We start from the raw sequence: 22,551 nt of genomic DNA, 5'->3' as shown, positions 1-22,551 counted from the left end.
AGTAGTAGTTATATACTGGTTATTATCGTTTGTGGGTGGCCTATCCAAACAATGATTAAATAGGCAGTCACATTTATTTTATATTCTATTGCTTCTTTGCGTGCAAAATATAAAGCACAGTCTTAAGTGTCTAAATCTTAAGATTCTCTAAAACCGATAGCTCATCAAATGAGATAAATATAGACTGTAACAGAGAACAATGTCACAACTCTACCCAGGTGGTATAATACCTACTATTTACAGAATGAGGGACAGGCTGGAATGTGTTGGAGGTCAGTGGTAAGAGACAGTCTGTGTGTTTCAGAGTAAGTTGCTCCAGAGGTGGGCTATTTCCTTACCTTATGTTGATGTGAGAATGAGGTTAAAACACATACACACACCCACAGATCCACACATTCCCCGTGAAATTGTAAGACAGCCTTAGAAAAACACCTTCCCAATTAAGATTGAGGCATATCCCATTTCAAACAACTGGGAGTGTGTGTGTGTGTGCGTGTGTGTGTGTGTGTGCACGCCTCTCTGTGCATGTGTAGCCACAGGCTGTGCTCTCACCAAAGAGAACAAGATTGGCTTTAGAAAAGGCCAGGATAAATATTAGAGAGGACTTAGGATAATCTGCACTCACACATACTCACACAGATGTAGACTCGGTGGGGGAGATGGAGACACACACATTCTCAGACACCTTAAGGTAGACGCGATGGCAGACACACACATGCACAGTCTGCTCTCATACATGCACAAACACACACACACAAGACAAAGAAACAATGCGTGGAGTGCACATTAAATGAAAGTACCGTGAAACTAGACAGATTCCTCAGGGAGCCGCACAAATGGGGAGAGAGGGAAGGATGATAAGAAGGAAGGAAGTGAACGAGGATCAGGATAAGGGAGGATGAGAAATAAAGTTGGAAGGAGACAGAAAAAAGAAGAGAACTGAAGAAAAGAAAAAGGGATGAGGAGTGGAAAGAGAATGACAGAAGGAAGTAAAGGAGTAGAAAGAAGGAAAGATCAGATGGCAACAGGGATGAAAAGAGGGAGAGGGGAGTAGAGGAATGAAGAAGCGATGAAGAGGAGACAAAAAGGGAGGGATGGAAAGGGAGGGCGAGGCTTGATGAGGAGACTGTGAGGTAGGACAGAGAGAGACAAGGCGTCCAATTCATCGGCCTCAGGAGCTCCCTAAATCCACACTGATCCATGGGATTCTAGCAGGGATTTCGTCACGCAGACACAATCACTCCTCTCACACATCCAGGTTCTCTCATACACGCACACACACACACACACACACACACACACACACACACACGCACTTTAAACCTTATGTTTGATGCTGTTATTTCATTGCTACATTTACCTTTCTCTGAAACATCTTGAAAGATTTTGTTTATATTACATATGTTGGTGCAAATGTATGCAAACAGAAGAATTCAGTCTCGATGCAAGAGTCAAAAAGTGAAAGTTAATTTTGAAAAAAAGTTCTTACACAATTGGACAGATGAAGAAATATCAAAAACTGTTTAGAGTTGAACTCTGAGCCACATTTTACTTGCATTAGGAAAACAAATACCTATTACATGTTTGTAGCAAAAAGGTTTTCATTTCATTTATTCAGCTTTATTTTCTTCATGGTTGACGAGAATACAAAATTAAAACATGAATATTTTGATGTCTTGCATCAGACTTGGTACATTTACAAATGCAAATTTTCAAGAAAACGTATTGTTAAATAACGTAACTTGTTTCTTAGTTCGCATTTGGTTTAGATTTGCATTTCTTTGTCTTTCTGCTTATAGTTTGTTCGTAGTTCTGGGCACTTTGAGTTTTGTATTCTGGCTCCTTTCTCTTCATTATTTTATTCTCAGTCCTGGTTCAGTCTCCTTTTATAATTTGCACTTACATTTAGTTTTCCTGCCCTCCTGTGTTTTCTGTGTCAAGTCTGCATATTTTTTCTTGTGTTTAATTACTTTCCGTTTTATTTTGTTAGTCTTTTGTCTCTTATGCTTTGTATTTAGTTTTACATGCCTTCGCGTGTTTTCTCAATTAGTTTCGGCTGTCCTCCCAGGTGTCTCCTGTTTCCCCTCATCACCTTGTATTTATTCCGTTAGTTTGTCTCAGTTCTTTGTCACGTCCTCCCTCATTCCTCATGGCTTTGTGTGTTTAAGCGCTGTGTTCCTCTGGTTTTTGGATGCCTTGTTTCTACTCAGACTTTGTTCTGTATTTTGTTGGAGTTTAGCATTAAAGCTGTCTCTCGTGTCCTGCATTTGCGTCCACCTTTTGCCTGCTACATAGCAGCAGGCCTACATAACATTAATAACAATTTGGAATCATTATAAACCATTAGAAATTAAAATGCAAAAAGAATATTCAACTTATAGGAAAAGAATGCTAATGGTGACATCTTAAATACGGTATGAGTCCTGTCTCGTCACCTACTTACGCTGATTGTTATACATGTCTTTTCTGTTATTTGTAAATGTTGATCTAAATCGAAATCATAAGACTAAATAGCTTAATTAATACCCAATTGCTACGAAATGTGATTTGGTACAACATTTTGTTACAGGTCAGACACTATAACACTTGGATTATTACCAATGACAGGGGCTTTAATTGGGTAACATATAAATGGCTTCCTCCTACAGGCCAAAGACATTAAGTTAGTGGGGTTAGGTTAACTGGTGATTCTAAATTGCCCATAGGTGTGAATGTGAGTGCAAATGGTTGTCTGTCTCTAAAACAGAGTGGCGACCTGTCCAGGGTGTACCCCGTCTCTTGCCCTAAGACAGCTGGGGATGGGCTCCAGCCCCCACGCGACCCTGAATTTGATAAGTTGAAAAAGAATGGATGGATGCAGGATGGATGAATGGATGGATAAATTAAGATGGAAATGACTGAAAAAAAAACAGCCACACCCATCGTTTGCAGCAACGACTTGCAGATTTTTATTTCGATGATGGTTCATTGGACAAAACATGCAAATTTTTGGAAAGATTCACCACTCTCTGGAAACTGTGACCGTCTTTTACCCTTAAACTTTAAGCCTCTGGTAACTGTTAAAACACATGTATAACGTGCACATGAACATGCAGACGTTGGGTTTGATTTACGTGCATAAAAATGACAGTACATTCCCTCGATCATGCAGTTTGTGGATACAAATACACAGAACAACTGCAATGTATTTGAAGTAAATATTTTAATCGATTACAATATAGATATTACAAATCTAGGTACCCTAGGCAGTATATAGGCTAGATTTCATCAAGTTTGAACATGTTGTCTAGGGTTAGGAGTTTGGGAAAAAACATGCAGACATACTTATGCTTTTAAAGTATAGGGAAGGATTAGCTGCTCTGTATATAGAACACATTAGTAAATGTTGTACTAAATAATGAATGTAATAAAATAAGACTATAGGAATTCCTAATTATTCCATACGCCGACAATCTAATCAGGACTGTAACTGTGCTGCTCCTTGGATACAAAGATTTATGTTGTTATGGCAGCTCAGAGGATCAAAACTGAAAGCAAAAGGGGGAAAAAACACATGAGAGTTTTATGATATTGCTTTATAGTGTAAATCTGAGAACTGATTTAAAAGTCTTTGTCATGATTTCCAGAAGAAAGGCACTTTTTAAAATGCCTGTCTTTTTTAATGAAACTGCTCACTTGCCTGTGGTTGAACTGCATCACACGTGTGTGTCATAACAATGTGTTTTTAAGAAAAAAAGAAAGAAAAAAAGACTTGTTGAACTCATTTTTGTAATGATTTTCCTTCATATTTTTCACTCAGGAGGTGTTGAGCCCATAGCAGAGCTGGCTGGTGATGGGGAGGAGATTGAAGTTCCACAGGAGGCGACCAAGTTCATTAAGAAGAAACAGCCATCTAAGAAAACCAAGAAAGGTAGGATCACAAACTCTATTTCCTTCCTTTGTCTCTTTATTTGGAGCTGGATATTCTCCAGCTCTTAGACTCATCCGTGGCTCTGCTTCTTCTTGTCACACTTCCAAGCAGCCCATATCACCCGAGCAGTACATCCGCTGCATTGCTCCCAGTTTTTTACTGAATCCTAACCGGAGGCCTGACAGTGATATCTGTTCTCTGTCTGTCACACTGTTGTAATCCACCTCTGTTTTCCTCACAGCATCATGCACTTTCTCATCTGTTATTTGTATGTAACGCTTTGACTGCCGTTGGCTCGTGGTCTGGAGAATCTGCATGGTTTTGATTCTGATCTGTGCCAAAAGATCAAATCAAACAGCAAATTTGGTTCTTCGGCTACAACACAAATAACTGTGCTTCCTTAGGTTTGTTGATTGTTTCTGTTTAAACCTGTCCCGCGCAGTTTTGTTGGTGTGACTTACAGTATGAGCAGAGTTTTAGATTAATGCTAACAGCTAAATCCCGGCTGGCCTTCTTCCATTGCTGAATTGCTTACAGCAGGCAGTGGATTTATGTTTGTTGAATCAGACAGGTTTAAACTGAAAATGTACTAGAGGACAGTTCCACCAGACTGGCAGGTAAGGTTTTGATCCTGGTTATAAAACAAAAGTCTGGAGTGTCTCTTTCAATCAGAATGATGGACACCTCAGTGGGTTTTTTTCCCCCCACAATATGACAGGAGATGTTAGATCATGTCCATCTGGTTTACAGTTACCAGAACTTCACTCTCATTTTGTGCTGGGTGTTGGTTGTATTAAGTTCTCACTCTCTTTATGTTTCCATCCTTCTGGCTCTGCTCTGAGTCTGTTCTTCTATCTACGAGCCTGCACAGGAAATATCTGATTAGAAGAGAAGATATGTGGTCTTGAGTAGAGCTGTGTATTGTGACTATATTTATTGTTCTAATCAAGTGAGTCCTCCTTTCATTCTCTTCCTGCGATTCATCATCCTTTTATTTCTTTTCATTCAAGTTTTTTTCTTCTTTCCTTTCCTCTCTGCTTTTTTTCCTCTCTCAGTGACTTACCAAATTAGTTTTATCTGAGATGATATAACACATCATTTGAACCCACACAGAAAGACACTGGCCTTAACACAAAAACAATAAATACATATTGTTTCCGAGCTCCTGCCTTGGTCACACATACATATACACACACACACGGACCCACATACCCAGCCTCCTGCCAGAAAGGGGCTTCTGGTCTGCATTGAGTACAAATCCGAGTTTTATGACAGTTTGTCTTTCCTAAACCAGGGTGGATAGATTCTCTTTGATGAGCTCTACTTTCGTTAGTGGTTGGGGTGGACGTGTGTGTTACTGTGCACGTACGTGTGCACGCGTGTGGTTAATCCACTCAGGCGTCACCGCTAATGAGAAGGGGAGGTGTGGGAGACACCGAGAAGGCGACACAGGGATCATTAGATACCCACACATATACATACAGTACAGCTATACACACTCATGCACGCTAACACACACACGCACACGCACAGCCAGCATGTTTGTCAGAAGTCTGTGCTCTCTGAGCTTAGATATATGGCTTTCAGGCACACATGGGATGGATGTTGAGTGTATAATATGCCTTTGTTCTTAAATGTGTTTCGGCACTTTTTAAGTCTTGAAAATTCAAGTCTACCATAAAGGAATTACAATCAGGAAATCTATAAATATTACAAATAAACATGTATTTTTGTTTAGAATTTCACCTCACTAATTGAAAAAATTACAACGCCAAAAAAAAAAAAAAAAATCAAACAGTTGCATTAAATTTAAAATGATGTGACTTCTTTCCCATCATGAATGCACTCTTTCCTCAATGAAGGTTTCTTCAATTACTTTATTAATGTAACCCCTCAAACCTCACCAAAATTATGCATGTGACATAAAATCTCATTATATTTTAAAGAACTACTTGGGATCTGCTTTTTTCATTAATTGTGGTTACATGCTTAAACCAAACCAGCTTTGATGTCTTTGAAACGTGCCACCTAAAAGCATATAGGCACTAAATTAGACTAGAAAATGTCTGTGTTCTCTTCTGTCCTCAACCTGGAGCAACAAAGTGTTTTTTTCTTGCTTGCTTGTGTGAGCCTGTCTGATAAAAGTGCTCTCTATTTCACAAATGTGATATGTGTAAGTATATTGAATTACTATATTGCATTTCAATGAGCCAGTGGGCAACTGTGAGTAAATGAATTAGGAAATGCTGATGTGAGATTTTATGACTGTAAGCAACAACCCACAGTTACCTGCTGTGTGTGTGGAGCCCAGCAGGATCAGAGGTCACTTGCAGTGGCGATGCACCCTGCTGCCGCCAACCTGCTGCTCCGGAACAACTGCTCATTTTCTGAAAGCAGTATAGCACTTGTAATAGTGCATTTATTAGCTGCACTGAGCTCACTGCCAACACACTGTTAACTGCCATAGCCATAATTCAGTGTGCAATTATTTGAGCTTCATTATTTGTCTGTCTGATGAGCCAGAGGTTTTATATCAAAACAGAGACTTAACAGTGCTTCCCTTCTGTGGCTTTCTCTCTTTCGCCCTCTCTCTCTCTCACACACACACACACACACACACACACACACACACACACACACACACACACACACACACACACGTCACTTTTGCCAGACATGATTGAAAAAAGCAAAATGAAAATGATCCCCAATTAGTAATGTTTGTCATGGAAACCTCCACAGCAAGTCTGTGGTTTGCGCTTAAATTGAGAAGAGGAAGGAGGGACGAAGGGAATGAGGGAAATGATTTGGGGAAGAGAGGAAGGGGAAAGGAGGGAGTGGGGGGGTTGCATCATGTCCAGACTTGTCCTGTAGCTGCCACTCCTCCTCCTCCCGATCAGACAGAAAGACAGAGGGAGAAAATAAGAAACAGCAGTGGCTTGTAAAGCCCTTTCACATAATAATGTGATTGTTTATTAAACTTTGTAGTGAAAGTCTCTGCAGCTTGTTGGTGTTGCTCAAGGACATTTCAGCATAGAGGATGTTTCCATGTTTAAAGGCTTAACTTGGGAAAACACTGCCTGCAATTCACTATAACAATTCACTGTGCCACCACAAAAACTAATTTTGTTAGCATCATGCTTAAGTCGTTACAAGATTATTTTTTTATGCTTCATGCACAACCCTACATGAGGTTTTAAGTGTTTATTCTTCACATCCTTGTTTTGTGTTGAGTCAGTGACCTTTGTTTCTGTCAGCTCTTATAAATAAGATGATGTTGAAAACAAACACATTGCACAAATAAACATAAAGTTTCTTTTTTTTTACCCAAATATGAACTTTACCAATGACCATTAATCTTTCAGTACTGCCCTGTGCAAAAGTAGATAAATCAGTTTGTTTATCACAGCTGCTAGTGCTCAGAAAATAACCTGAAGCTGAGCATCCTTAAAACAAAAGAACTCATAATAGACTTCAGGAGGCTCAGACAGGTCCACTCCCCTCTCATTATAAATGGAGAATGGGTAGAATCTGTCTCAACCTTTGGGTTTCTGGGCAGATCTTACCTGGACCCACAACAGCAATGCCCTGGGAAAGAAGGCCCAGCAGCAGCTTCCTCCATGTCCTGAGGAAAAATAATCTGGACCAGAAGCTGCTGCTGGCCTTCTACTGACTCTCTGTGGAGAGCGTGCTCTTCTTCTTCTGCCTGGTTGTTTTTGATATGCAGGGGCCACGCTGTGAGAACACGAAGGCGGCGCAGAGGGTAATTAACACTGCCCAAAAAAATCATTCACTGCCCTCTGCCACCCCTGGAGACTATCGCCAGATCCTCCTGTCTCAGGAAAACCGATACCGATATCATAAATTTGGATATCTGCCGATAACGATATGAATCCGATATTGTGTGTTTTTTCATCAATAAAACTGTTTTTTTAATATCTTGCTGCATTTTGTATAAGTTCATACTCAAGTTTAAATAAACAACAACACTAAAGCTATTCTGTTATACCTGTGTGTAAAAAATACACTGCACCCAAAATATTTCATAGTTCAGCAACACTGATCAATCTAATAAACCTTACCTAACTTAAAACCTAACTTAAACCTGCTCCATCCTTCCTATTCTGGTATTTTAAAGAGTACTTAGCAGAAATATTAAGCAAACTAACTAATAGGGTTGCAAACTCCCAGCAAAAAAAAATTAATAGGGAACCACCCCCCACCCTCCACCTCATGATGCTTAATCGATGTAATCAACTTTAATTTGATGCAGGGTGAAAAAAAATGCACAGAAATAAATTATTTTTCAAGAATAATTAAATGGATTCAACATCTTTCTTCAACAGAATTGCAGAATTCACAGACGGTACCTTCCCAAAGGAAAAAGTACTATAGCTTACTAGGGTAAATAGACTTAAGAGTTACTATATATAGTAATGGACTTCTATACATTTTACATCAGATTAAAACTTTGGGTGTAAGATTCAGATAATTATTTATTAAAAGCTAGACATTTTAAATGAGAATAAGAAAGAAAAGTATGTCTTTGTGCCCCCTTTTCCCTGTTCATGCCCTATCGGCCCCCCTGGCTAAACTTTGCTAGATCCGCCCCTGCACAGTTACCAGCCGTCAGCTGCCTACAAAAGGATCCTGGTGTAGAAAGTAATATTAAATAAATTCTAACAACAGCTTATCAAGCTTAAACGTGCTGCTGTTGTTCAGCCGCTGGTTTCCTCTTTCTGGCGCGAAGTGGGCCAAAAACAAAGAAGAGAGACGGACTCACGACAGAAAAGCCGATCAGCTGATCGTTAAGCAGTTTCACGATTGAAGTAGCAGCAGCAGAGGGAGAGAGAGAGGCAGTCGCTCCATATATCGGTTGTTAAGCTTAACATGGGAACGCTTTGCAAACATTCAGAGATGAACTTACACACTTGCTTTACTTCTCTCTGGGATCACTTCCTCGGAGATGAAATGCTGGTTTGGTAGCGAGACTACAAATACACACAGCCGCTCTATCACGTGAGGCATACTGCTGCAACTGCTACGGTTATGAGCCGAGTTACGCTGTGTCGCAAGTTTTGTGAGATGCTTTTTTTGATATTTAATGGATCGGATTACATTTTTTATTTTTCGCCGATATCCGATCCAGTAATTTAGGTCAGTATCCGACCGATACCGATACGTAATATCGGATCGGTCCATCTCTACTATCTACTCACAGCCCACCCATGCCCACCAACTGCACCAATCTGAGCCATGGTCTGAGTTACCCTCATCACTCAGGCCACTCACACGTACTCTAATCAGACCAATTCTTTTCTTTGCGCTACCTGTTTATTTCTGCTGTCTACTATTTATATTTTATTCCGACACAGTTGGTGTGGAGCACCAACTGTTCAAGGACTATTGTATTGTATTGTATTCTATTCTATTCTATTCTATTCTATTCTGTTCTTAAATTTCCGTTACCTGGTGGGTGACCTGGAGTAAATACTGTGTCTGTGGTATCAGACACAGTCTGCTTATTACATATGATTCCAGTATATTGGTGATCTTCTGTCAGTGGTGTATGTGTGGCCCACCACATACAGTAGCATTTTGTCTTATGGTGGCAAAATGCCAAAACTGCCTTTGGGTAGACAGGCTAGCTCGTAACTCCCATAAAACTAAAAAGCAAGGTGGTAGAGAACAACTCAGCTTAAAGCCCACATGATGCAGACAAAGACACACACAACTACCTCCGTCTTCCGCCTACCTGTCTATGACTTAAAAGTAATTAGGCACATTGCCAAACCCCACACTACACACAGACCTTTCTGTTAGAGTGCATGGCAGCCGGAAAGCACATTTGGTTTACTTGAAAGGCATCAAAAGGCATCTGAGAGCAGGACAGAGGAGGAGAGAGGGTGAGAGAACAGTGGAACAAACTCTCTTTCCTTTCCTTGAAAAGGTGGGATGAAAGAGAGATGAAAGAGAGAGTGTCTACCTTCTTCTCTTTCCTGGTGCTGCATCTTTTTTTGTTGTTGCTCTGCTGCTCCACCCCTACAGCCCACCTGGGATCACAGACATGATCCAGAGCAAGGACATACACACACACACACATGCACGCACGCACGCATGCACGCACGCACGCACGCACACATACACAAATGACAACATGTAGGCACATACAACCAACCAGGAAGCTATATACAGATTGTGTGAACACACAAGACATATTACACACATGCATTTATACATATCTTTCTTTATTAGAAGAGAAGATTGGACTTGAACTCAGCCCTAACTGTGAGTTTGGTCTCTTACCTCATTTCTGTCCTTGAGTCAGTAGAGGATTCATTAGGTACAGTGTCAGTCTGTGGTCATTGATCTTCTTTAGCCACGCCATTATAGATTTATGTTATTAGCAGCAGCAATTAGCAACCATAATAGGGCCTTGACCTTTTTTACTCACATCTTCAGAAATCCTGGATGTGTATACTGCCATCAAACATCAGCCATTAACTCCTACAATCATTAGCTTTCTCTATTGGTTATCGATAAAGGTCATTCTGGCATGTCAGTAGTGCTTGTGCAGCCTGGCAGTTTGCATTACCTATTTACTTTCACCCGTTTGAACGTACTTTCTGTATTAGCTTGAAAAGGTTTGTCGATTATGCCTTGAATCCAGATAAAGGATGTTACACATTACTGACTCTTTGTATCAGTTAGAAAAAAACAAAAACGAGTGAAAAGAAAAACTGCATTCACACATGAGGTCTGGACAAAATCCAAATCTTGTTGCCCTTTCTCACACGTAGAGCACAACAGGGGATTTTCCATCTTAGATGGATTCTCATTGTAGGATACTCCCACTCACTGTGTGAATTTGTGCTGAGTTTGAATCCAGTCGGTCATTACACAAGGGAGCTGCAAGATAAAGTTCATTATAATTTTCTCATCCTGCCGATTTGGACATTTGTATTTCTAATAATATCTGCATTGCATTTGTGAAAACCCCTACAGATGAGACAAGTGGATGAGTCAGCCTTCGAGGTTATCAGTCATGTAAAACTCCCAATGAAAGGTACCCTGTTTCAAACAAGACATCCTAGTAAGTAAACACAATTAGCATTTCCCTGTGTTCACATCATCCAAAGAACTGTGAAAATGTGTCTAATAAATCAGTAATTCAAAAATAACCAAAACAATGCACACATCAAAGACAGCAAATGCTTTTCTTTGTACTTTGCAGCTGAGCTGTTCAATATTTTAGTCAACATTTCATTGTTTAGCTCATCAGCAAGATGTTGTGTTGACAGGGAAACAAGTAATGTTGAATTCAGAGACGTTTGAAGCCCTTTTATGTGATGATTTGGAACAGATAAGCTTGTAATCCACACGACTATGTGAGTCTTTAGTTTTTTGGCACACAGTGTTCTTGTATTCACACACCGAGTGGGCCATGCTCCACACCTTCATCGCTGAGGTCGCTGCAAGGTGCTGTTTGTTGGTAGCCCCCGAAATACATGTTGGACACAAGATGTCAAGTCAGCCATGAAGAGGCTGAAGAAAGAGTCCTCCTGTGATTAGTTAGGTTGTAGGAATTTGTGGTGACCAACAGGTAGGGGCAGGTTGAGAGTAGTGCAGTTTTGACAGTAGCTGAAATAGACTTTTGGTCATCCTCAAAGTGATTCTGGCAAATTGTCAGGTGGCTAAGGAGAGGAAGGGGATGTTCTGCCCACATGATGCAGTCAGGCTAAAGTGCTGCTTAACTCACATGGGGGTGTAGTTAATCACCGACAAGAATACTTTCTGATACTGTATGCTGAGGTACCCTACTCTATTGTATAATATATTATACTGAGATCTCCTCAGTTCTGCTGATTCACATCCTGTTTGTATTACACTGGACCACCACACAGATCAGACAAGCATCAACCTCCTCGGGATTCTTGAGGTGGTCAGAGTTTGCCCAAGCAGTAGACATGTGCGTTGTTGATTCTGAGAGACCGTATGACCATGTCTCTCAGGGTGCACTGTGGTTGGTTCTTCCAGACTTTGAAGGTGTCAGGCTTCTTACAGGCTATTCATACCTTGTAAAACCATAGTGAGAGCATGGCTGTCATTACCAACAATAAGTCCGACTCCTCTGTGTTTTCTGGATTCTCTCAGGGCTGCTCACTGTCACCTGAATTTCTAGGTATAGCCAAAGGGTGAAAGGCTTGGTGGCCTCAGTATTGTGTCTTTTCTTTTTTTGAATGATGTGATCCACTTCATTTGAGTGGTGACCTCCAGCTTATGCTGGGGTGGGTTGCAGTAAAATGAAAAGTGGTGCGGATAAGAACTGGCACCTCTAAATCATTGTAACTATCTGTTGTGGCAAAGAGAGAAATCAGGGGCAGGTTAAGGGTAGTGCAGCTTTGACTGTGGCTGAAACAGACTTTTGGTCAAAGTTAATGATTTACTGGTTAATCTACATTCCTACTATCACTCATGAACTTTGGAAAGTGATTGAAAGTATAAGCAAATTATGAGTAGAATTACAGTTTGCTCATCAGCAGCTTTGAGTCTACAGGTGTCTATATTTAGGAATTTAATTGTGAATAGTTTCAAGCTGGTTTCAGGTCTTGTGTATGATTCACACAACATATGATGTTACTTTCACCAAATTTAGATGCAGACAGATGAATAAATCTACACAAACATACCCATCCATTGTAGCTTCCTTTCCAAGTAAGTTGTGTTGTCTGCGACAGAGTGACGCCACGCAGGTAATGAAACTTGTAGTGGCTCAGTGAGAATCAGTGTTAAGAAACCAGAGGAAACTTGTACTAACATGGCTGAAATACACAGTCCTGCTGTGTCAATCTGTCTGTCAGACTACAGAAGCACGGTGAACAGAGCTATCAACTTACTGTCACACAGGGTGGCTGCTACTCACATCCAGAAGCCACACACACATGCACACATCACTCTCAGCAGGCAGGTTTCCTCATCCTGAACAGGATTCTCTGGGGCTGTGGCCAGAGTTTCTGACCCAAGGATTTCTGTTGTAGTCGTGTTCACGGTTGTTGATGGGTGTGACAGATAGCGGTCTGGATTCCCAGCTCACCCCCCATGAATAAAAACACAGACAGAAAATGAGCCCTTGTTTGACCCTCCACACACACACACACACACACACACACACACACACACACACACACACACACACACACACACACACACACACAGAGTTAATGTTAAGTGTCCTTACAGATGGAAAGCAAAATATGTGGCTGATGGCTCTAGCCTTGAATGTTGGATGTGTATGTGGAGGTGAAGTATGTGTCAGTGTAAATGTTTAATGGTGCTTATGGTCTGTAAAAATGGGTGTGGTCATTACTCAGGATAAAACCTCTAATCTGTACATAAGGAAATGCATATTGCTTGGGGGGGCACAGGTTTTATAAAGTTACAACTATATGAGCTTGTTAATTATTGCCACTGGTGACTGACACTATGATAGCACATTAATCATCCTCCTTGCAGTCTGATTTACTATTTGTAAATGTGTATAGATTAATAAATTAGTTACATGAGAGCAGATTATCCAAATGTAAAATGTCTTGCTTGACTTTTCATTTTTGATTTTTAAGATTTCATGTTATGGTTTTAAATTCTTTAGTGGGTTGGCACCAACATGTCTTACTGATCTTATGCCTGTTTGAGATCACTAAAGTCTGCTGACCAGTTACTCCTCCATGTCCTAAAGACTGAACTTAAGAACATGGGGAGATCAGTTTTTCAGCCACAGAAACTGTATAGTGAGTTTGCCTCTGATGTTAATGACAAGGTGACTGTGGGGCAGGCAGGTTACGACCCAAACGAAGGACTCCAAAAGCACCAAGTAAAACTCAAAAAACACTTTATTGCTGAAGCTTACAAAGGGAATATAACAAAGGGCAGGAATTTAACTAGGAACACACGAAACAAAAAGCAGACAGTCTAGAGGGAGAACACGACAAAGGGCAAGGGAAGCCTGAGACAATATATACACACTACACACACTAGGTAATTACAGGAGATGGAAAACACCAGGGAACACAGCTGACTGGAATCTGACTAACAAGAGCAGAGGTAAACACAACACACGGATGAGGGAATAAAACAGAAAATAACAAACAAAGACCAGGACAAAGACATGTTAACTTGGCACAGTTACAGGAGATAAATAAACACGGAGACATGACTGACTGGAGAGACAGAAGGGGATCACAAGAAATGACAACTAAAGATTACATAACCTAATGAGGAACACAGACTGAAGCACAAGCCAACATTATACTGAAATGACTGGATGCTGAGCTAGAAGATAAACTACATCTCAAAATCCAAAGGAAAAAATCATTATCTCACAGAAAACCCAAAACATCACAAAACTCAAAATGCTGGGTGAGGACCGTGACAATTAGCATGGATGGCCACCCTGCACATTATTAAAAATACACCTTAAAACTAATTTTTATTCTTTGGCTTTCAACCCAAACTAAGAGTTGGAGACACTTACTTAAATAATTGGGTTTTTTTTAAAATCTGTTAGATATATTTATTGATATGTGTGTGTCTATGTGTGTATAGCGTATCTGATATTTTATTATATAACCCTCCTTTTATATGTACAGTTCTTTGGTCAGCTTTGTTGTTTTAAATGTGCTTCATAAATACGTAAAATTAGATTGGAACATTTTATATATTGTTACAGTGGTGATTACCTGTTTTTAACATGACTGTTTGGGGAGTTTTTTTTATCTGTAAGCACAGCCACTATCAGCCACCTACTGTTCAAAACTTCTGTTTCCAAGGAGCAGCCAATCAGAAGACAGTTGGCTTATAGGGCGGTGGCCTTAAAAGGAGGCCAGCTAATTTGGATCGATTTGGTGGGTGAACTGATGGACTACACCAAAGCCCATTTTAACAATATATAGCAATATAACAAGTCCAGTAATAACAGTAGTAAAGTTACTGTAAAGAACTACAAAATCTGAATGTTTGACAGTGTAAAATGATTTGTTTAGGCCTCCATTATCTTCTCTCTCAAAAATGGAAAGAGCAAGACATTGTGGAATGTGTGCGAATGTCTATTTGTGTTTGTGCACATGAGCAACTATGTATTTGTGCATAAAACCTGCAGCAGATTCACTGCAGTTCTTCTTACACTTGTTTCATGTCATCCCATAATGCAAATTGAGGTTGGCAGTGTCCCTATTCCTGCCAGCACAACCAGTAACACAGCAAACTGGCCGGACCTGTGACCTGTCAGCCAAATTCACCATGACTTAAAAGATGAAAATATTTATGACTTGCATGCAAACAAGTGATAATAATTCAGCTGTGGATTGGTTCTGGTAATTTGCAGGGAGAAAAAAAGAATTCCCCTTCTGTGTTTTTAGATTTAGAGGCACGTTGGAGTGCCACAAGAGTTTATATTTTTGCCTAATCGGGGGTTACATGGCATTTAAATTAGTGTGGTGTGTTCACTAAATTACAGCTGGGTTTTAAACGCGTGTCCCCAAAGTCAAACATGTCAAATGGGTGTTCTCAAAATAAAACTGCTTTCTTCCCTTATTCCAAATCATCACGTGTGTGCTCCTCCAGTCCAGCTTGGTGTTGAACGTGAGCTCTACACATCCAAATGTTTGTCAACCAATTTAAAGTCCAATCTTCCGCAATTGTCAGTTCCTGGAACTATAGTGTAAGTCTGTCAAATCCAACTCGTAAATTCATTTGAACCTCAGTCAGAGTTCCCTAAAGTCAGTTTGTCAAGTGTGAGCTGGCACTTCAGACCACCTTCAGACATGCACTTTTTTTTTTTTTTTTTTTTTTTATCTATGGCATCATCAACTGAGATAAAGATGCAAAACAACCATCTGTATCTTTCATATCATTTTCAGGTTGCCCTACATTCAGCTAAGACAAAAGGTTATTGGACAAAAATAAGGATAGGATTTTGAAAATTCTCTCTTTCCCAACAAAACCTCATGAATTTTCTTGATTTCCTTTTTTTTTTAAAACATCTTGAACTTGTTTCCTACTTTCTGCAGATCTTACATCCCTGTTCAGTGTTTGTTGTTTTAAGTTATTGCAACACTTACTCCAAATGTAATTTGGTAACACCTTTTAAAAAGTAAAACCATATTTCAAACTATTCTTAAATTCATGTTTCCAAGGGTCAAATGTAAACCAAAGTATGGATTAAGAAAAAACATTTCCAAATATGTTAATTTAGTTTCCTCACCAAAACTGAGGGTTTATTTATGAAAAAAGTGGAAGCATATCTGAGGTCACTGTCAGAGATAAGAAGCAACTGCAGAAGGAACAGAGACTCCCCTTTATGATCCTAACTGCACAGGAAAGAAAGGTCATCCCATCATCACTCTGACCTCTTGTCTCCTTTTAATCTCCAGGCTTGTAACTTGTCAACAACATTTTTAGGTAGCAACATTTGCTCTTATACTGTAACTCCTAAGCTTACGCATGCCAACAAAATCCCCACCGCATGGCTATCAGACCATCTCATGAGCTATTTGTTGGCTCTGGTTGTGTTGACGGAGCGCTGATGAGATGCTTGGCTGTTTAATGTGTATGTAATGTTCCACTAATGTCTCTGCAGCAGCTTTATCTGATATGCTATTCTTGGTCAGAAGCTAATGCTCGCAGATATAAATGAGGACGCTGTTCCAAATATTTGTTGTTTGGTCGGGTACCAGGTTGGACTAATGCATATGGCCTTGTGGCACCCTGTAATGGAAAGTTCAAGAGTTTTAAGCCTTTTAATAGCCATTAAGTCCTGTCATTGACCTTGTGTTGGGATAGCTCATTCAGTGTTATTTGTCTTGGAGATGGTGATAAAGTTCTGTAAAAGCAGGATTCTGGAGAGTGTCTTGAAGCCTGCGGGAAAACCAGACATGTTAATGAACCAGTTACCTTTTTTTGGGGGGGTTGTGTTTGGTTTTTTTTGTTTTGTTTTGTTTTTTCTACTAAGATGATGCAAAGAGCAGAAGCTCAATTAGTTTAGCGTGCTCATTTAGATGGAAAAAAAATGTCTCCTGGCATTTCTCATTTCTCATCACAGCCTACTGATACAGTAACACGTATTAATAAAATGTGAAACTGTCAAATGGTGCAACCCAGGTCACAGCTGAAGACCAGAGGTGACCTAACCTCTGGAACAATCTCCCACAAGCTATTTTAACATCTGATTTAATCCAGACTTTTAAATCGCGACTGAAAACTTATCTATTCGGTTTAGCCTTCCTGGCTATCTAGAGCAGCGGTCCCCAACCTTTTTCGCGCCACGGACCGGTTTATGCCCGACAATATTTTCATGGACCGGCCTTTAAGGTGTCGCGGATAAATACAACAAAATAAAACTAGTACCAGTACCGAAAAAAAGAAGATTTATTCATAACACACGTGAAAAGACCCAGGAAAACCGAGTTAACGATAAAAACGATAACAAAATAACGCTGAAAACCGATAAAAACCCTGAAAACCATACATTTCACACCTGAGCCTCAGCTCTCGCGGCCCGGTACCAAACAACTCACGGACCGCTACCGGTCCGAGGCCCGGGGGTTGGGGACCGCTGATCTAGAGCACGCTTCTTGTAAGTGTACTCTCATGCAACCCCTTTTCTTCTGTTTTGTTGAACATTGTTTTGTATTGATTTTACCTTTGAAGTTTTTTTTTTGATATCTGCTTACCTTGTATGCTTGGTTAATCAATGCTTTCCACCTGCTAGCTTATTTGCATTTGTATTTTGCTACTGCTTTTACTGGATTTTGTGAAGCACTTTGGCGTACCTCTGGTTTTAAATGTGCTATACAAATAAAGCTGTATTGTATTGTATTGTATTACACGCCCGTGTTGTATTCATACAGTGAAGTTAAGTTGGTTAAAAGAATTATGGTGTTTTCATTCAAAATAGGATATCTTCTGTGATACACAGTTTTACTAGGTTTCCTTTCACATTACTAATTAATGATAATTAATTACTAGTTACTAATTACAATCAATTGATGTGCAATATTGAGGAAATTTTGAAACGGGAAATCTTGATTTAATTGCAATTTGGGTAATTGCCTGATTTTTCTTTAAGCACAAGAGCTATAATGGCCAAGCATCCAAACATAAATTCCGACAATTATAGAAGCAGATTTTTCATAGAAACTTAACAAATTATCATAATTAATTTATTTTAACTTCTTTTCTTTTAAAATAGGATACATTCTGTAATACACCTTAACGATTTATTAGCTTTCCTTCTGCTTTAGGTTAAACAGTGAAGTCTAATAGACTTTTTATGGCTTAACCATCAAAAAAGGTTTAACCAATTAATGTGCGATATCGAGTAACTTTTGATTCATAGTTAAATAGTGTTAATGTGTTCAAAACGCACGTTTTGGCATCTCCAAAGATTTCATCTCTCAACAAACCAGCGTCACACTTTTGGAGTTTCTCTGGTTTCAATAAGGAGAAAGAGGGAATACTTGAACTGAAAAAACAGCCACTTTGGGAAAAATATATCAACTCTTATTAAGCCGGTATGACGCAATAGGGAGTTTCATCAAAGCAATCTAATTAATCAAAGGCGTGTTGATAAGTTTCTGTAAATTATGGCTAACAGAGAGTGGGAGAGAAGGAGAGAGGGAACAAAGAGGAAATAGATTTTGGGAAGAGGTTTGGAGGGAGAAATAGGGAGAAAAGGAGGGGCAGGAACTATTCTGGCTATGATAGCCATCAACAAACCAGACAGTCTTTCAGAGGTGGAAACCCAGATGTGTATATGTGTGTTTCCCCTCAGGTCATGTAACATGTGGTAAGGAGGCTGTGTTTTTGCGGTAGTGTCCATTCAGGCTCTGGCTCCTGGGGGAACCTTCCAGAAGGAATGAACACGCTTCCTCTGGGAGACTGCTGTAGGAAGTGAAGCTTCCAGCTTAGTGGAACTGACCTTCACACCCCCTGCTGCTTTTCACATTAAGGCCATGGCAGCTATGTTATGGGATATAACCGTTAATCTAATACATTTTATGGTTGCTATTCTGGGTCATTCCTGCTGTACAGGTTTCGGCTGCCATAACTAATAATAAGGAAATGGACATGATTTTTAATACTCTTTGAAAAGAGTGATATATTTGACTGTCTGAATAAGATAGTGGTCAACCTGGTACACTTAAATTTTAACAACTATCAAAGCAGATTGTTCATGGAAGAACTGTAAATGCATGTCGCCATAATTCTGGCACTTTCATTTTCTTGTTCCTGAAGCAAAGTTCACGATAAGCAAATATTTCTAATGTCTATTTTTTCTACAAATTGTAGTTAATTTTGGTACATCGAATCCATTCATTGTGTTTCAGTTTTGGAATCACGTTTGTGTGTTTTAGTCTAATTTACTAAAGGGGGAAGTAAAAGATTGTTCATGACACCTTATGTTTTTGTTGGCCAATCATGTTTTCTTTTACTTAAGAAAAATGTCTTATTGGATGGAAGGAAGAATTGTATATTACACGTTGAGCCAAATGAGGAACCAGTCTAGCCATTACATTGTGTAATCAACATTTACTTTAAAACTATAAGCTCAAGTAAAAACCTTGTCTTTCACTACTTTCAAACTAAATACGTCCACAAAACTTCCTGCTCATTGTTTGTTTATCAGCACTATTAACCAACATACATGACCACAGGTTTAGCCAAGAAAACAAAATGAAATAAATTTCACACCTGGAAGATGCATATATCTATTTGATGCAGTGAAACTACAAGGTAGAGTTAACAAGCATTATAAAAAAGACTGGAAATTTATTTATTTATGGTTCTACATGATTATATGGTAGGTTTATGCAGCATTTTAAAGTTGCAAACACAAAGGAGAAAAATACCTCAGCCTTAGTAAAATATGTGCTCTGTGTAATATTACTTCCTCAAAGTATTATTAATCAGTAGTTCAAGTTAACTTGCATCTTTGGTTCTTATGAATTCTGTTGTAATGCTATGCATTTATTTAGTATAAACATGAATTATTATTGAGTGTAAGATGAAAATAAATGAAAATAAGCGCAGAAAAATTATCTGTTATATAATAATTACACAACTGATGGGCAAGATTGCACTTTAAAAGTAAATTATAAGTACCATCACCCATGGAGATTAGAAAATAAAACCATGTTTGTTTGTAATGTTTCCAAAATAATATTTCACAGGTGTTAAAGGCTCTGCTCTTGCCACAAAGACAGCTTTAAAAGGATAAAGTTTGCACTTTTGGGGTGATAAGGATTGTTTTTCCTTGTAATAAAAGTTCCTCTTTGTTGCTCCATCCCCCTTAAATTTCCTCAACCTCCACCCCTTCCCTGATTTTTTTTTTTTAACAAGGGACCTTTAATTTGGCGAGAAGGAAGCAATGAATTGTAGAGTACACTTTTCCACCAACGGCCTGGGAAGAGTGGATCTCTTTCTGTGTCTCTCCACTCTGCCTAATGCAAAACCCAATAGGTAACACATGTGGTACTGGAGCTGCTACTGCACTCCTCTTAATCACTTGTCATCTGTGTCCCTTTAACTCTGTTTGTTTTCTCTTTTCTGTGCTCAGTGCTTGATTCATAAAAAAGTGATATGCAACAATCAGGTACACTCAGGCAGACTTTAAATATGGAAAGCATGATCCATCCTTTTGTTGCAAAAAATATGAAGCAATAAAATTTGTTCTCTTTATACTCTTTCTCTTTATTCTCTAAACTGAATGTTTTCATTATATATTTTGTTGTGAGATTTGTTGTCTAATGTGTGGATCTTGGGCAGCTTCTGTGTGTGTTTGTGTTCTTGTTTAGGGAAAGTGCGGGTGTGTGTGAGAGGAGAGTTTATCAGAGGAGACATGTCAATTAGCAGGGGGGTACAGAAGGCAGAGCCAAAGGTTATAGGTCAGGCTGGGGGGATTCGTCAGCTGTCACTAGCTATAAAAACTTACTGTGTTCCAATGCTTGTCTGTGTGTTTGTGTGTGTGCGTGCGTGCATGCGTGCACGTCATTGGGAAGGCCTCGTTGTGGGTCAGAAGCCACTGAGCCGAGACTGGGAACAGACACACAGCTCCCTGTGTGTGGTTTGTGACACCTTCTCCTGCAACACGCCTGAAGGCACAAAATTAAAACAGCCTCCTCTGAAAGACAAAGTCCTTTTTTATTTCTGTGTTTCTCAGTTATTTAAATGGTATTCACCGTGTACTCCTTGAAGCTACTAAAATAGGCACAAATGTGTGATATAACAATTATTTATACTAATAATATAAATATTAGCTTTTAGATATTTCATATATATGATATTTATAGATGTCGACCTTTTTTAATAAAGACAAAAATTTTTATCTGAAACGTCTTTTAAAATCTGATTTATTTTTGACATTGCTGACAGGATTTTGCTCAGTGTTGAATTTTAACTCCAGTCTTATTAGTTAGTAGTTTGAATCATCATTTATATCACTAATTGAATGACAGCAAAAATCTGGTATCGCTGACATAATGAAAGATGTAAGGGCTGAGCAGCATACCATGAACCAGAAATTCTATCATTTAAATCTTAAACTGATCGTAGTCGATTCTTTTGGTTTTGGTTTTGTTTCTTTAAAAAAAAAAATTGGTTTGTTTGGAGCTTTTTGGAATGACTGCACTTGTTTCTTGTTGTTGTTTCTGATTTTGTTGTTAAAATTAAGCCATACTTTGATGAATTGATTTTTACTGCATTTAACAGAAAAGATGGGCAGAAAGTACAAGAATTGGGTCCAGATTCTGACGATCCCACTTATCCTTTAAGAAAGCCTACATTAAATATTTAATAAATAAACAAAGGAAAAGTTAAATCCGTATAATGTCACACTGAATGATGATTCTGAGGTCATTTCACTTTTCCAAAGTTCACATATAGACTTTCTAGAGGTCTGGAAATTACCTGTTCCTCTGAGAGCTTAAGTGTTTTCTCTAGCAGAGCGAGAAGTGATCAGTGTCAGTAAAAAGAGTTAGGTCAGTTTTCTGTTTTGGCAACTGCTCAAAACAAAGTACAGGCTTTCGACCGCAGACAGAAGCATTATGGGTACATAATGCCTTCTTTCCTCGCCATCCTTTCTCTCCTCCTCACGCCCTCCATTCTTCCTTCCATCTCTCGCTGCAGTCTGGTGTTATGTGCGCAGGAATAAGAGTAGTGTGTATGTGTGTGATCAGAGGACATGATTAGTTTCCTTCATTAGGCTAAAGGCCGGGCTTTGCTCCATAGCAAATATTGGGCCATGGAAATGAGACATTTGCACACACACATGCACACTTTGAAAGGGCACACCTCTAACACTCGTCTAATACGGGCTCTGAGTCCTGGACAGGACATTCCTCATTTATTCAGCAAATGGACATGCACACACATTCAAGCACACGCACACACACTTGAGCAGTCATATTCACACACACATTCAGACACACACATTCTGACCACATTTTGACACTTTCCCTCTCATGCAGGGGGAAACGCACACACACATTCTGGCCTCATACACACTGCCCAGTCCCACCACACACACTCAAATATATCCCCATGGAAAACACACACACTCACACACATGTGCCAAAGCAAATGGGCGC

The 22,551-nt window shown here is 39.4% G+C and overlaps 1 protein-coding gene across 4 annotated transcripts in view; it reads left to right on the top strand.

Annotated features, from left to right (window-relative positions):
• The window catches only part of bbs9 (Bardet-Biedl syndrome 9), a 168,768-nt gene that overhangs the window by 104,056 nt on the left and 42,161 nt on the right, over window positions 1-22,551 (top strand). For all 4 annotated transcript variants that reach the window (XR_003222283.1, XM_003450309.4, XM_019364688.2 and 1 more), the window contains one exon: window positions 3,800-3,910. Coding sequence is in view for 3 of the 4 variants with exons in the window: in XM_003450309.4 (XP_003450357.1) it covers window positions 3,800-3,910 (111 nt within the window). In the remaining variant the exon portion in view is untranslated. Of the gene's footprint in view, window positions 1-3,799; window positions 3,911-22,551 lie in introns of those variants that run through there.

This window comes from Oreochromis niloticus, linkage group LG11 (assembly GCF_001858045.2).
Source record: "Oreochromis niloticus isolate F11D_XX linkage group LG11, O_niloticus_UMD_NMBU, whole genome shotgun sequence".
NCBI lineage: Eukaryota > Metazoa > Chordata > Actinopteri > Cichliformes > Cichlidae > Oreochromis > Oreochromis niloticus.
Note: the sequence above shows the minus strand (reverse complement) of the source record. Positions and strands in the feature narration are given on the sequence as shown.